The sequence below is a fragment of the Tupaia chinensis genome, unplaced genomic scaffold (assembly GCF_000334495.1).
Source record: "Tupaia chinensis unplaced genomic scaffold, TupChi_1.0 Scaffold000672_1, whole genome shotgun sequence".
Taxonomy (NCBI): Eukaryota; Metazoa; Chordata; class Mammalia; order Scandentia; family Tupaiidae; genus Tupaia; species Tupaia belangeri.
In genome coordinates, this window is record NW_006160195.1 from 1,737,664 (window position 1) to 1,752,731 (window position 15,068).

Sequence of the window (15,068 nt, forward strand, 5' to 3'; positions counted from 1 at the left end):
TTTTTTTTTTTGTTTTTTTTCTTTGGGGGGGGGAGAGGATTTTGCCACAGGGCGTGTGTGCTTGTCAGACAGACAGAGATAGACAGAGAGACAGAAAGCGAGAAATCACCCCCCAGGAGGGATGGCCACACCGCAATCCCTTCTCCTCCATCCTCTTCTCGGGATCTTGGGTACGCACATACATGCACCCGGCGTGAGTTTCAAGCCACCGGGTCCGGGAAGCAAACCACAGTAGACTACATGGGAGTCCAGTGACATAGCCATTACGCTAACTGCTGGTCCCCCACTGAACACCTATTCTAAGCCCCACCTCTCCCTGGTCTTTCTCTACCTTAGAAGCTGCAAAGCTAAAAACTTGACTTTCAAGATTCTCTTGCAGTTAGAGGTGATCAAGTCAATGAAAACTCATCAGAAGGCTGATAAGGATTTCTGAAACAGTCTTTGTTTTTCAAATACAGTTGCCACCTCTTCTTACTCATTGCTACCTGGAACACAAATATGCTGATTAATCTGTAACAGCCATCTTGTGATCATGAGGAAAAGCCAAGAGAATCTCAATAACCTTAGTCCCAAGATACTTGGACACTTGGACCAAGTCAGAAACTACTGATCTCTGGACATCTCTTTTCATAGTAAAACAAAAATTCCTCATTTTCAAGCCCACGGTTTAGTCAAGATTTGTACCACTATCTTTTTGTTCTCATTATATCCAGGTCCAACTCATTAAAGGCAATCTCCTGAGAGGCTAAAGACCTGGAGTTATATGAACGAGGCAAAGAGAAGGTGGAGAAAGATCACTGAATTGTAAAGACATAGATGAAAATCCAGAGAAGTAAAAGTATATTGTTTTTCACCTCCCTGGGGGCCAAAAGGATATCACTTTAGTTTAACTGAGTTACTATTTACAGAGACATTTACCTGAAAATAAAAGTAGAAATAATACCATCTCTCCAAGACCATGTCCACTATGGCTTCCAATTGGAATTTTGAAGCTAGATAAAAATCCAAGAGTAGGAGATAATCTGTACCATCATAGACTTGCAAAGCTTCAGTGGGCCAGGAGAAAAGATAAGGGACAAAGTAGGCAGCCTAGCCTACTGCATGGCCTAAGCCAGGTATCTTCCAATTGCTGAATCTTGGTTCCTCATCTACTAGTAGAGTTAAGGCTCAAGTCCTAAGGGACACCCCAACTAACCATGTTCTCTTTCTAACTCTCATATACTGAGTAAATAGGTTCTGAGGCCCCGGAAAGTAGTAAAGGAACTCTTTTGAACACAGTATCCTTCTCAGAGTCTTAGAAATTATGGCACGCAAGCAGTTACATATTCTGTGTGTAAGAAGGCTTGGCTCTGGCCCACATAGCTGGGTGAGGAAGAAGGCTGGGTATGAATTCCTGGGTCAATAGCTACAAACAGACAGAAGGTTGACCCAAGAACCAGCTGAAAAAGTAGGGCTGCATGGAAGGTTTGTCTCAGAGAGAGAGGGTTTGGGAATATGTCCAAGACCTACCAGTACTGCCATCAAAGCCTCCCACTGCGTAGAGCAGGTCATTGAGCACTGCCGCACCCAGTGTGCTCGCTCTTGCATGCTGGCAATGGACGTCCACTGGTCCTTCACGCCATCGTACACGTCTACTGTTCGCACACGCAGTGAACCGTTGAACCCACCCACAGCATACACATGGCCAGCCATGAACACCACACCTGAAGCACAGGAAACCACAGCTTCAAGGTCAGGTCAGGCGGCTGACTACTCAAGTTGCTGGGTGACAATGGGGAGCAAGGCAGGCACATAAGTAACTCACCAGAGAAGAGTACCTCCAATTTAAGATATTTGTAAGTCATTGTGGGACACATTGGATTTCTCTTCCCAAGTGTTTTTTCTTTTTTATTTATTTTTTATTTTTTTGTAAATAAGTTTTTGCTATAGGGTGTGTGTGCTCACCGGAGAGACAGAGAGAAACAGAGACAGAAAGCGAGAAATCACCCCCCTAGAGGGGATGGCCACACCACAATCCCTTCTCCTCCATTATCCTCTCGGGATTTGGTGAACGCATGCACATGCACCCAGTGTGAGTTTAAGTTGCTGGGTCCAAGACTCGAACTGTAGCTGACATCATGAATGTCCAGCAACATAACCATTACGTCATCTGCTGATCCCCTTCCCATTTGTTTTTCTAATTTTATTTGATTCAAGCAAATACTTAAATTAGCTCAAAAAACCCAACCATATAAGAACTGACCCCAGAAGGAGTAGCCAAAAAGTAGAGAAGGGGAAAAGGGAAGGAGGGTAAAATTCACAAATATCTTAGGAAACAAGGAACAATGCATGACTTCCAGCACCAAAAGGAAACTAGCAGGGAGGGCAGCCCACACAACTGGAAGACAACACTTCTCACCTGCTCTGCACCTTCTGGAGGGAAGCTCAGCAATCTGATCCCACCGGTCCTCCTCGAAATCATAGCACTCCACACTGCGGATTGCCTTGGGTGCCTGGCCGCCAACCACAATCATGACCTCCAGAAAGACAAGCAGACATTAGCAGGTTCTCCCCAACATCCAGATTAATGGGTGACAATTTCCCTAGTACTTCTACATACTTAATGTATAAGCCCAGGGTCTGTGGCTGATCTAAGATGCCAGTTTATAGAGCTATACGTATGAAAATATTGTCATGAATCACCAAAAGGTGTACATTATTATTTTATTTTTAGAGATATTTTTGCTATTGGGTGCATGTACTCACCGGAGAGACAGAGAGAGAGAGAGAGAGAGAGAGTAAAAGTGAGAAATACCCCCCCCCCCACGGGGGAGGGATAGAAGTGCGAAACCCCCCCCCCCCCAGAGGGGATGACCACACCACAATTCTTTCTTCTCCATTCTCCTCTTGGGATTTTGGTTACACACGCACTTAACACCCAGTGTGAGTTTCAACTACTGGGTCTGGGGCTCAAACCATGGTCGACCATATGGGAGCCCAGTGCCTTAACCACTATGCAGCCCAAGAGGTATAAATATTTAAAAGTCTAACAAGCATCTTCCCACAAAAACATAGTCATAACATTCAGGGTTATGTTAGAGGTACATGAAGCCACATACAACATCTTCTGCAATCTCAATGCTTCTAGAATTGGGGGAAAGGGATTACTAAACTTCAACATATTTTAAGAGTGCAGAAGTTGGATGCATTTTAAGATAAAACGTTATTTAAAAATATTTTTGTAGAGACAGCATGGGAGGAGGGTGGGCAATGGGGGAGGGTGAGAGGAAGGGAATCAAAGAGCAAAAGAAAGAAGCAAAATATTTAAGGAACACAAAAATGGAAAATTATCTGTAATGATAACGCATATGATAATATCTTTAACTGAACTAATAGATAGTGTATTCATACCGGGAAAACTCATTGTGCATGCTGTAATGATATATCATCTAATAGACACAAAAATGGAAAATTATCTGTAATGATAACGCATATGATAATATCTTTAACTGAACTAATAGATAGTGTATTCATACCGGGAAAACTCATTGTGCATGCTGTAATGATATATAGTGATTGTGTGTGTATATATATATATATATACACACACACATATATTTTAGGGGTGGGGACAGCAGGCAATGCGATGTGGTAGTTAAGGCGCTGGGCTCCCAGATGGCCAACAGTGGTTTGAATCCTGGACCCAGCAGCTTAAAACTCACATTGGGCACATGTTTGTGCATGTCCAAATCCCAAGGGGAGAATGGAGAAGGGATTACACCGTGGCCATCCCCTTTTGGGGATTTCTGTCTCTCTGTCTCACTGGTGAGCACATGTACCACATAGAGATCATCTCAAAAAATAAATAAATAAATAAAAAGAGTAGAGAAATAGAGGCTGAACCCAAGTCTACCAGACATAGAAGTGAGGCCAGTCCACACGTTTCTTGCTCTAGAAAAAGAGTCCCTGAAAACACAGCTTGTTGCCTCTATAGTTGACAAAACACATTCATTAGCGTGTCACAAATTAACTCAACAGATTGTGACCAGTACACTTCGCTAGAGCAACTCAGAAAACATCACAATAAGGGTTTGATTTCATAAAATTTTTGTCCTGGTTATGTATATTTGTAAAAAGTTACTTCAAACGTTTGTGGGGAAATGGATGTAAGGTACAAGTTTATTTTGGTATGACAAAATTTTGAAATCCATGCATAGTTTTTTCCATAATATGCATTTTCCATGAACTTTTTGAGGACCCCACAGATATGTCTTCTGCAAAGCAATGTAAACATATTTCTTACTACAGGGCATAGTCAAAAAGTTGACAGCCTATTCTCTAGCAGGTTAATGGAACTACAGTACTTAACTGTGATATCCCTGTCGTTACATCTTTTGTCACACATTACTAATAAATAAAAATTAAGCAAAATGAAGTGTAGTTCACATATTTTATGATGTTTGTGCAGTTTCACAGCTGTTCCCATAATGGCATCACACTGGCATTCAAATATGTTCTTGAGAGAGAGAGGCGGAAGTCACAGCCAGTCAATCTAAGTCACAGGACTTGATCACTACCTGCAGCCTGCCTTATTTGCCCACTGGTTCTCACACTTCAGTATACATCAGAATCACCTCTGTGATTTGTGAAAGTACAGATGATAGGTTCTAGCCCCAGAGGTTCCGACTCAGTGCATTCGGAGAAGAGCTGTGCCTGTGCACTTTCTAACAAGTCCCCAGGTGATGCTGCTGCTGCTTCTGCCCTAAGATTCATACTTTGAGAACCACTTTCTTAACCCATGTCCAGTGCAGAGTTCCAGAGGATGTGCCATTAGCAATTTTTGCACAATGAATTATTATAGTGCTTTTAACTTCCTCACAATATTTTCTTGGGGAGAGAAGCAATCTTCAAAATCTGTGTGAACTCACAGGCGTACATACATCCTTTAGGTGAACATTATGGGGAGACAAAACCAGAGATGACAACCACTGCTTAAAATCAATTGTGTCCCAAGTTTCCAAATTCAGGCTCACTCAATGCCCATGTGGCAGGTCATGGGAAATCACAGTTAATTTATAGCTGTCTGTGACTATGTGGGTGACCAATGTTCAAAAACTCAGATACCAGTTCTGACTTCTAAAGCATTTCAAAGGAACTATGGATATACAGTCAAGGTTTGAGCTGCTGACACTTCCAGAAATAAATATTCTTCATCTGACTTTTTGTATCCCTCAGCCCAAAGGTCCAAAGCTCTGTATCAAGAGCAGCCTTTTTCTAAGGAAAGCTGAATTCTGCATTATCTTGTGACTATATTTCTTGCTTAGATAGGCATCCAATTCAAGAGAGAGGTTAATGAACACAGTCTCCTTGCAAACTTCAACAATGCCCAACTTACTCCTACAGAACAGAATGCCTTGCCCTATGTTCGTTGGACAATGGATCTTTCATTGTCCTCTTGGTTTTGAGCTGGTAAAACTCAATTGAAGGAAAAATATTGTGAGAATTTTTTTTTGAAATTTGATTTCTGGAACCGAATGAGAATGAAGTCAGTTTTCAGTTGTCTTTCTACAATGACTTTAGACACCCACACCTTCACACACGTACTTTAAACATTCGTCCTCCTTTCTGATCCCTCTGCTTTAATACATGCTTTCCTTTTAGGTCTCTGCTTACATATTACTTCTGCCAAAAGGACTTCTCTGACCTCCAAATCTGATCTGTGTGTCCCTCCTCTGAGATCTCACCTTCCTGTGTGTTTCACATTGTGCTTTGGCCATCTGGCCTCTAATACAGTGAGCTCTGCCAGGATAGGAAATAATTTTACCTCACTCACCAAGAAAATACTAGATCATTATGTTGCCAGGTGGACACGAGGATTCAAATATTTATTTAGAATAAGGAATGAATAAAAAGTGAATCATACATACAAATACACAGTTAAATTTTTAAAAATAGAAAACTGGAGTGTCACTTTCTACAGTTAAGGCATCTTGGAATATAAGATTATAATTATGGGGACAGTGAGAAAAACAAAAAAGAAAAAGAAAAGGTGAGAGCACTTCCTATTTTATGACTCAACCACCAGAAAGTTGCTTTTTCTTTGCACAGGCTTCTTCTGTAAGATAAAAAATAAAGGCAAAGCTTTCAGGGAACCAAAATCTGTCTCTCTCCAGGGCTGGGGAAAATACATTTATATGGGAAAAAAATCTACCACTCTTCTCCGAGAATTTTCATAGTAACACAGAAACTGTATTATTAAAATGCAAAATATTTATGTTAAAATAAAACCTAAGTATGACAAAAATAATACAGGATGAGGTTTTTTAAAATAACTATCCTTTGAGTTCATAAAAACTACTGATGGAAAATAACATTTTCTTGGAGAGATTTTTTTTTTTTTTTTTGCTATAAAGGACATGTGCTCGCTAGATAGACACAGAGAGAGAGACAGAAAGTGAGAAACCACCCCCTGCCAGGGAAGATGGACACGCCACAATCCCTTTTCCTCCACTCTCCTCTCAGAATCTTAGACACATATGCACACATGCCCAGCATGAGTCTCAAGTCACCTGGTCTGGGACTTGAACTGCAGTCAACTACATGGCAGTCCAGCAACATAACTACTACACCATCTGCTGGTCCCTACAACTTTTTTTTTTAAGCTTATTGACATAGAGTGCACGTGCTTGCCAAAGAGAAATAGAGGGAAAGTGAGAAATCAACCCCCCAGAGGAGATGGCCATGCCACAATCCCTTCTCCTCCATTATCTTCTCAGGATTTGGGGCATGCACACACACATGCCTGGTGTGATTTTCAAGCAGCCGGATCCAGGACTCGGACTGCAGTCAGTCATATGGGCATCCCGTACCTTAACCATTATGCCACCTGCTGGCTCCAGAGAAACAATTTTATTATTCAAAACTGGTACAAATATCTGAGGAGAGGAATTAGAGGTTTTGTAGGGAAGAGTGGGTGTATGTTCCGCTCCTTTCATAAGCATAAGAAATTTTATTTTTAAGCAGGTCTTGTAAGAAGCCATCATACAAGGAACACTATACCCATCACTGTGTTAATCATGCAGGGTAAAAAGAATAAATTTACTATCTGAATTTTAATGGATGGTTGTTGCCATAGATAGCTGATCTTAGCAACCAATTAGGCAAATATGAGTAATTCCCAGAGTCTACTTGTATTATATCTCTAAAATTCCAAATGTATAGCTATTTAAGAAGACCACAGGATTTAAGAGCATGAAGAGGCTTGAACAATTCTTTCTGGCAAGCCCAGATTTTACATTTCCAAAATCATTCAGACCCAGGGAGGTCAACTAACATATTTCTCTTTTCCCCCAGTATTCCTAAATCCAAATTTACTAGAGATCTATGATGCCTTTGATAGAAACTACTGAATCAAATCAGTCCTTGTTTGTTTGTTTGTTTGTTTAAAGGTTTTTGCTATAGGATCTGTGCACTTGTGAGAAAGGAGAAAAACAGTGAGAGGGAAAGTAAGAAATCACCCCCCAAAGGAGATGGCCACAATGCAATCCCTTCTCCTCCATTCTCCTCTCAGGATTCTGGGCACATGCGCACATGTGCCTGGCATGATTTTCAAGCTACCAGGTCCAGGGCTCAAACCTTGGTGGACTACATGGGAGCCCAGTGACACATGGTTCAGTCTCCAGTATTGCAATGTACTTAGGAGTCTTGCAGAGTGCCTCAGGGTCCTGATCCCAAGACTTGGTTATCACCATGTTGAAGGTATGGGCATTCTGGTGAATGGAGAGTTTTTGACAGAATGCAGGGGAGTTGGGACTCCACAGTGGCAGAGATAATTAGACACTTCTCAAGGAAAATATTCTTATTTTAGAAATTCAGACACCCATTTACTTAGGGAGATTAGTAAGGACATGGAAAGCCTACCTAACTTCTTAGGAAATAAATTTAAATCCAAGTTTTAAAATATATACTGTTCTTTCACACAAATGATTCTGATTCCACCAGAGTGACTGTCGAAGGCATATTGGTCCCTCCTCACTGAAATGACAACCACCTTGTTTCTAAGAGCCATGAAGTGCCAGTGACTAGCCAGAAAAAGGGGCACTTGAAGAACAGAGCTCAACTTTCCCGTCCACGCTTGGATCGAGATTCTAACCCTCACCTCAGGATCACATAAGTTATTAGAATCTTCCTCAGATGACACACTCTGCACACTTTTTTCACTGGGCAAGAGCAGAGTCTGTGTCCAAACTCTCTTCCGTGACCGGTGAGCTGGGCAGAAGGCAGGCCCAGCCAGTCGGTCCCTCGGGCCAGGGCAGGAAGCGAGAGTCTCTCTTACCCTGGTGCGTGGGGCCGCAGGGCTAACACCAAAAATTCATCCGAAGGAGCATTGTCGAAGTCGAGCCAGAAGACTTGTCCAAGCAGGTCCCTGAGCAACATGTGCTCTAGGCAAGTAGTGACCGCCCAGATGCAGAGATAATGAAGGTCTGAGAACCAGGCAACGTAAGGGCAAGGCCCAGGGGGAGAGTGAAGAAATGGAGAAAATGGGCTTTGGAGTTAGACGCATCTCGGCTCACATATCAGCCCAGTCACTAATAAGCTGTGTGACCACAGGCACGACACTTATCCTTGCTAAGCCTCATTTTCATCACCTGTAACATCAGGCTCATAGGATGTTTCTCATATGAGTGTAAGGAGACTTAACTGACAAAAAGCATTTAGCACACTGCTTTGTAAATAGTACGCATTCAACGTTAGCTTCTATTATTAGATTAACATTAGCATTACTATTATTTAAAGTGGTTATAAAAAACAAGACTCCTAATAAATGGTAGAAAGGGATACTAAAGAATCTGTGATGGGAAGATGAATACTGTTAATTCCAGGGGTTATAATGGGGGTTTTTCAGCACCCTAGGATGTTTGGCAGAGTACAGACCAAGATGGAAGAGGGGCCTAGTCCAAATGAGAAGCCATTCTACCCACCTTGTCAACAGCCTCTATTTCCAACACCATCTACTCAAAGCAGGACAGCCCAACTCAGGAACAAGCCACCCACTTCCAGCCCAAATAGCTTTTCAGTGTCATTTTTAGAGAGCTGAATAGAGATGCCAAATGAACTGGAATGACAATGAAAAGTGCCAGGTCCAGTACATTTCCGAAGGGTTTATTTGCATCTTCCTGGAACCCCATTTCTCTGCTGCCATCTGTGAAACAGAGCAACGTAGGAGGGTTCTGAGTGGCTGGGAGACAGCCTTGGGTTGTCCATGGCAACCCAGCCCCAGGGAAAGTGCTGGGCGGTGAATGTGTGGGAGCCAAGATGACGCTACTAGCTGTTCCAGCTTGAATGTGTCAGTGTGATCTGTGCATACACAGCTCAGGAAAAAACACCCTTATTAGCCTCTGCAACGATCTCAAGGCAGAGATTCCTTTCAAAGAAGAGACTTGGCTGATAAACAGATTCACTGCTGAGAATAGTGTGAATTTCTCTCCCACACTGTGTTCCTCTAAGTTTGTTCTGCCAGAAAGCCTATCTCGACTGAATTTGTGAAAGCTCAAATCAGCCTGCCCTTGGAATTTCAAGGGCTGCTACTTCAACCAGTCTAATTTCTCCTTGTCCTCTACTTATTTAGTAATTAATATATTTCTAGCTTACTTTCTCAGAGAGATTTCTTAAGATTTACTCAAAGGTCAGAAATCAGGTTTCTTTCCAAAAAGCATCTGGGTAAAATGTTTTGGTGACAATATAATAGGACAGAGTTTAGGGCACAGAGTCAGTCATCCTGGACTTTAATCTCAACTCAGTCATATACTAAATAAGGGCACTTTGAAGATAGGTCACAAATTATTATTATTATCATTATTTTAATGAGAGAGACAAAAGGTGTGAAAGAGAGAACGAGATTTGACAGGGTCTCACTCTTGTAATTGTCTGCCCCAGCCTCCTAGTTAGCTAGAATTCCAGGTGCGTCCTACCACACCCAGTCTGTTCAGGTAGGTCTATGATCTGAACCCAGGTTTCCCACATGGCCCCAGCTTCATGCAGCAGCTCAGACACTTGTGGCACCATGGCTAGACAACAAATTCTTTGACCCTCCTACTCTCAAATAAGGAACTTAATTCCTCTCCCATAAATGTGAGTTAGACTTAGTGATTTTCATCTGGTAAATAAAATATAGCAGAAGTGATGGGTCATGGCTTTGGAAATTTGATTATAAAAGGAGTGACACTTTCATCTTAGGTGTGTTCTTTCATTTTCTTCCTCCAGAGTCACTCACTCTGGGAGAAAGAAGCTGCCATGTCATGAGAACACTCAACATCTTATGGAGAGGCCCATGTGGCCTGCCAGCAACCATGGAAGTGAGCTTAGAATCAGATCCTCCTCCAAACAGCCTGAGATAACTGCAGCCCCAAACAATAGCTTGACTTTACGAGACACCCTGAGCCTAAACAACTCAGCTAAGCCACTACGGGACTCCTGTTCACAGAAACTATGATAATAAATGTTTGTTATGTTAAACCACCAAGGTTAGGGTGGTGTATAATGCAGAAATACATAACTAATACTTAATAAGAGGGTGACATAACCCAAAATCCAATTTTTTCTTCTGCAAAATGGGGATAATTACAATTATGAAAGTCTATGAGATAATAAATGCAAATCACTTAGCCCAGTGTTTGGCACATGGTAAGTGCTCAGTAATTGAGATCTGCTATTATCTCATCATGGGAATTAATATTACATAGTATTTAAAAGCCTTGTCCTTGAGTCTGCCAGACCTGGATTCAAGTGTTCATTTTGCCACTTAAGAGCTGTAAAACCCTGTGCAAGTCACTCAGTCTCACTGAATCTCAGTTCTCTCCAAACAGACCTTCCAAACTCATCATGAAGACAAAATAAGAAAACATGCTTAGTAAAACACAAATGAGCTGCTTAGTAATTGGTATACTGGCAAATACTGGTACTTATATCATTATCAATGCCTTTGGTGATAAGGACAATGACCCAGGGAAGAAACAAGATGCAAAGTATAAATTACTCAAAGTGGCCACAAAAGAATGTGAGCCAGTTCTCTCTTATGGTCATCAGAACCAGTTTCTAGACTATTTGCTTACAATACACATTTGATCTTGGAGAATCATCTTGAGCCTGGCCTCCTACAGAAAGTTTCCTCCTAATCCTGGCCCCTCTCCAAGCTTCTAGAGTATCTGTCTTGCCCATTCCCCCAAAGTGACACATGCTCCATTGTAATTGTCCTTTTCCTCTATCACCCTCACCCTTTACTGTGATTCCCTGGGGGAAAGTTCAGCTCACATGAGCCTCTGTGACCCTAGCACCTAACTCAATTAGTGGCAATTAGTGAGTTCTCTATGAAAGTGTATTGAATGACTGAATTAATGAATTTCTAAAGTAATGTATACATGATAGTTTATAGTTTATTGTTGGGTTTGGTTTTGTTTCAATTTGTTAGTGGGTGCATGCACTCACTGGGGAGAGAGAGAGAGAGAGGAAGAGAGAGAGAAAGAAGGAAAATGAGAAAGCACCTCCTCCTCCCACAGGGATGGCCATGCCACAATCCCTTATCCTCCATCTCTCTTTTCAGGATTTTTAGTATGCATGCACATGCACCTTTTGTGTTTTTCAAGTTGCAAAGTCTGGAACTCAACCACATAGTTGACCATGTGAGATCCAGCTGCCTTAATCATCACAACACCAGCTAGTCCAGTTTTGTAATTTTTAAAATCTAAGTACCTCACAACCCCAAGAAAGACAACTGGAATCATTTGACATTAGATTTGTGGGCTGAGTCAAATGTTCTAGGGTCAACCTATGATTAGTGATCAAAGACAAATAAAAGTAGATATAAATTCTCATTACATCTATGCAAAAAAACACATATATAAATACTAACAAGTATTGTACAAAATGAGGGGTAATATAAATGATCAGTACTAAATGCCTAGGAGGTAATGTGCCATGACCCACATGGCTTAGCATGTGTTCTGAGTGGGAACGGCTATGGATTAGAAATAAACATAAAATAAAGACAGACACAGAAGTAGAGAAAAGCAGGAATTGGGTGGTCCAGACTCCTCTGATGGAGGCAACCATGGTCCCAAGTCATTCCCAGGTTTATTCTTTTAAAGGGCAAAAAAAGGGAGGAAGAAGAAGTGAGTGTAGTACAAAGCCAGTTGTTTTCAGATGTTAAGTAGCTGAAGATGTGAAACCTCTGGCACCATGCAATGCTGTATGAGTTTTCTCTTGTCTTCTCAGGCCTTTTCTGATTAACACAGTTTTTTAATGGATACTGCCTTGCAGTTTTGACACAGAGGCAGACAGTGTATTCGTTCATTAATGGCTTTTGCTAGCCTTGCAGTGACAGCCTAAAGAACTGAATTCCTTCATGTGTTTAAAGGTCACCATTGTGCTGCTCAGATCCGGCCACTCCTTAACAGTAATGTCTTCCTTAAAAAGGTATCTCTTTCATTCATGAAAATTTTTCCTATTGCCCACCCTGTGTCAGGAGCCAGGTTGCATGCCAAGGACAAAGATGAGTAATGCTTGCTGTCATGGAACCTACACTATAGAGGAGAGGCTAACACATCAGAAGAGAGTCCCAAATATTGCCTGCAGTATCAGCCTAGGACACTCAGCAATCTCCTGAAAAACTACTATCCCTGTTTTACCAAAAGAAAAAAAAAAAAGAAGCCATCACCAACCTGACCTCTCCTTTCCCATTAAGTAACCTTTCTCATCAGTCATATTTCTACAGATTATCAATAAACTATTAGAAGTTGAAATTTAAAAAGAAAACATTTACAAAAGCATCAAAAATTATGAAATACCAAAAGTTAAATCTAACAAAAATGTATAAGGCCTGTATACTGAAAACTATTAAACATTACTGAGAGAAATTAAAGACCTGAATAAATGAAGATATACAAGTAGTCTTTGAAGAATCCATGGAAAATGTGTATTATGGAAGAACTACAAAGAGATCTTAATTTTTTGCACCAAAAAAAAATTGTGCTTTAATTTTATTTTTCTTCAAACTTTTTGAAGTCTTCTCACATGGTGTGTTAATAGGGTAGAAGATTTAGGATTATTAAGATGTCAATTCCTCCTAATTGATTTAAAGATTCAACGCAACCTCAATCAAATCTCCAGCTGTTCTATATAAATGAACAAGTTGAGGTCAGTAAGTGGCATAGAGGCCAGCATATGGCTGGACTCCACATGGCCAACTCTGTGGTTCAGTCCCTGACCTAGCAGCCAGGCACATGTGCATGCATGTACAAAATCCTGAGAGAAGAATGGTGGAGAAGCTACTGTAGCATGGCCATTCCCACTGAGGGATGATTTCTCATTTTCCCTCTTTCTCCATCTCTCTCTGGCAAGTGTACACACCCTACAGCAAGAATTTAAATAAATAAATAAGTTAATTAATTAATTAATTAAACAAGCTGATTCTGAAGTTTATATGGAAATACAAAGAACCCTGAATAGCAAAAATTAACTTTGGAGAATTCATGCTGTCTCAAGGCATACTATTAAGCTAGCAATCAAGGCAACATGGTATTGCTATAAAGATAGACAAATTAGATAAACAGAACATCACAGAGTCTAGAATTAAACAATACATATATAGCCAATTAATTATAACATAAGTGACAGGTTAATTCAATGGAGAAAGAAGAATCTCTCCCACAAATGGTGATATCCATATGAAAATAAACAAAACTTGATCCTTACTGTACACACTTTATTTTTTTTTAAGAGAGTTTTGCTATAGTGCATGCACTCGTCAAAGAGACAGAAAGAGAGAAAGCGAGAAATCACCCCCAAGGGGAAATGGTCATGCCACAATCCCTTCTCCAGTCTCCTCTTGGGATCTAGGGAATGCACACCCACACACCTGGTGTGAGTTTTAAGCCACCACGTCCAGAACTTGAACCACGGTAGACTACATGGGAGTCCAGTGACTCCCATGATCCCTATGCACTATATTTCTGAAAAAAAAAAAAAACCCTCCAAATGGGGATCACAGACTTAAATGTAAAGTCTAAAACTTTAAAACATCTAGAAGAAAGTATTGGTGAAAACCTTTGTGACCTAAGATTAGGCAACAATTTTTTTAGCTAGAAATAAACCATAACAGAAAATAAAATGAAATACTAAAAGTTTCTGGTTAGTATGTCAGTATCTGCACTCCCATGTTCACTATAGCACTATTCACAATAGCCAAGATAAGGAAACAACCTAAGTGTCCACAACAGACTAATGGATTTTAAGAAAATATGGTAAACATACACAGTGAAATATTATTCAATCTTTAAAAAAAAAAAAAAAGGAAAATCTTGTCACTTTCAACAACATGGATGAATCCAGAGGACATTTATGTTAAGTAGGTTAACACAAAAAGATAAATTCTCATGTTCTCATTTTTTATACAGAATCTAAAAAAAAGTTAAACTTGGGAGCTCTACAGAACAGTGGTTAAGTTCTGCACATTGGGACCAGATACCCACATAACCAACAGTAGTTTAAATCTTGGTGCTGACTGCCTAAAAAACACACAATTGCATGTGTTGCATGCTCTAAATCCTGATTAGAAGAAGAAATGGAGAAAAAGGGAGAAAAATGTGACCTGCCCCATGCCTCTCTCTCACTCTAGTGAACGCATTTGCCCCCTGGCAATTAAAAAGTTAAATTCATAGAAGCAGAGAGTAGAAAGGCAGATATCAAGGGCTAGGGGGTTAGAGGAAGGGATGAGAAGACATTGATCAAAGGACAAAAAATTTCAGTTAGAAAGGAAGAATAACTTCAAGACCAGCAGTTGGTGTAATGACTATGTCACTGGACTCCCATGTAGTTGACCACGGTTCAAGTCCCAGACCCAGTGGCTTAAACTCACACCAGGCGCATGTGCGTGTGTGCCCAAGATCCTGAGAGGAGAATGGAGGAGAAGGGATTGTGGCGTGGCCATCCCCATGGGGGGGCGGGGGGATTCTCACTTTCTGTCTCTGTCTCTCTTTCTGGCGACCGCATGCGCCCTATAGCAAACACCTCTCAAAAAAAAAAAAAAAAAAAAA

The 15,068-nt window shown here is 40.9% G+C and overlaps 1 protein-coding gene across 1 annotated transcript in view; it reads right to left on the bottom strand.

Moving 5' to 3' along the window:
- Nucleotides 1-15,068, bottom strand: part of KLHL3 (kelch like family member 3) — a 99,792-nt gene that overhangs the window by 22,315 nt on the left and 62,409 nt on the right. Inside the window, 3 exon segments of the mRNA XM_014592249.2 lie at nt 1,510-1,575; nt 1,578-1,703; nt 2,399-2,516. Of these exon segments, the coding sequence (XP_014447735.1) occupies nt 1,510-1,575; nt 1,578-1,703; nt 2,399-2,516 (310 nt within the window).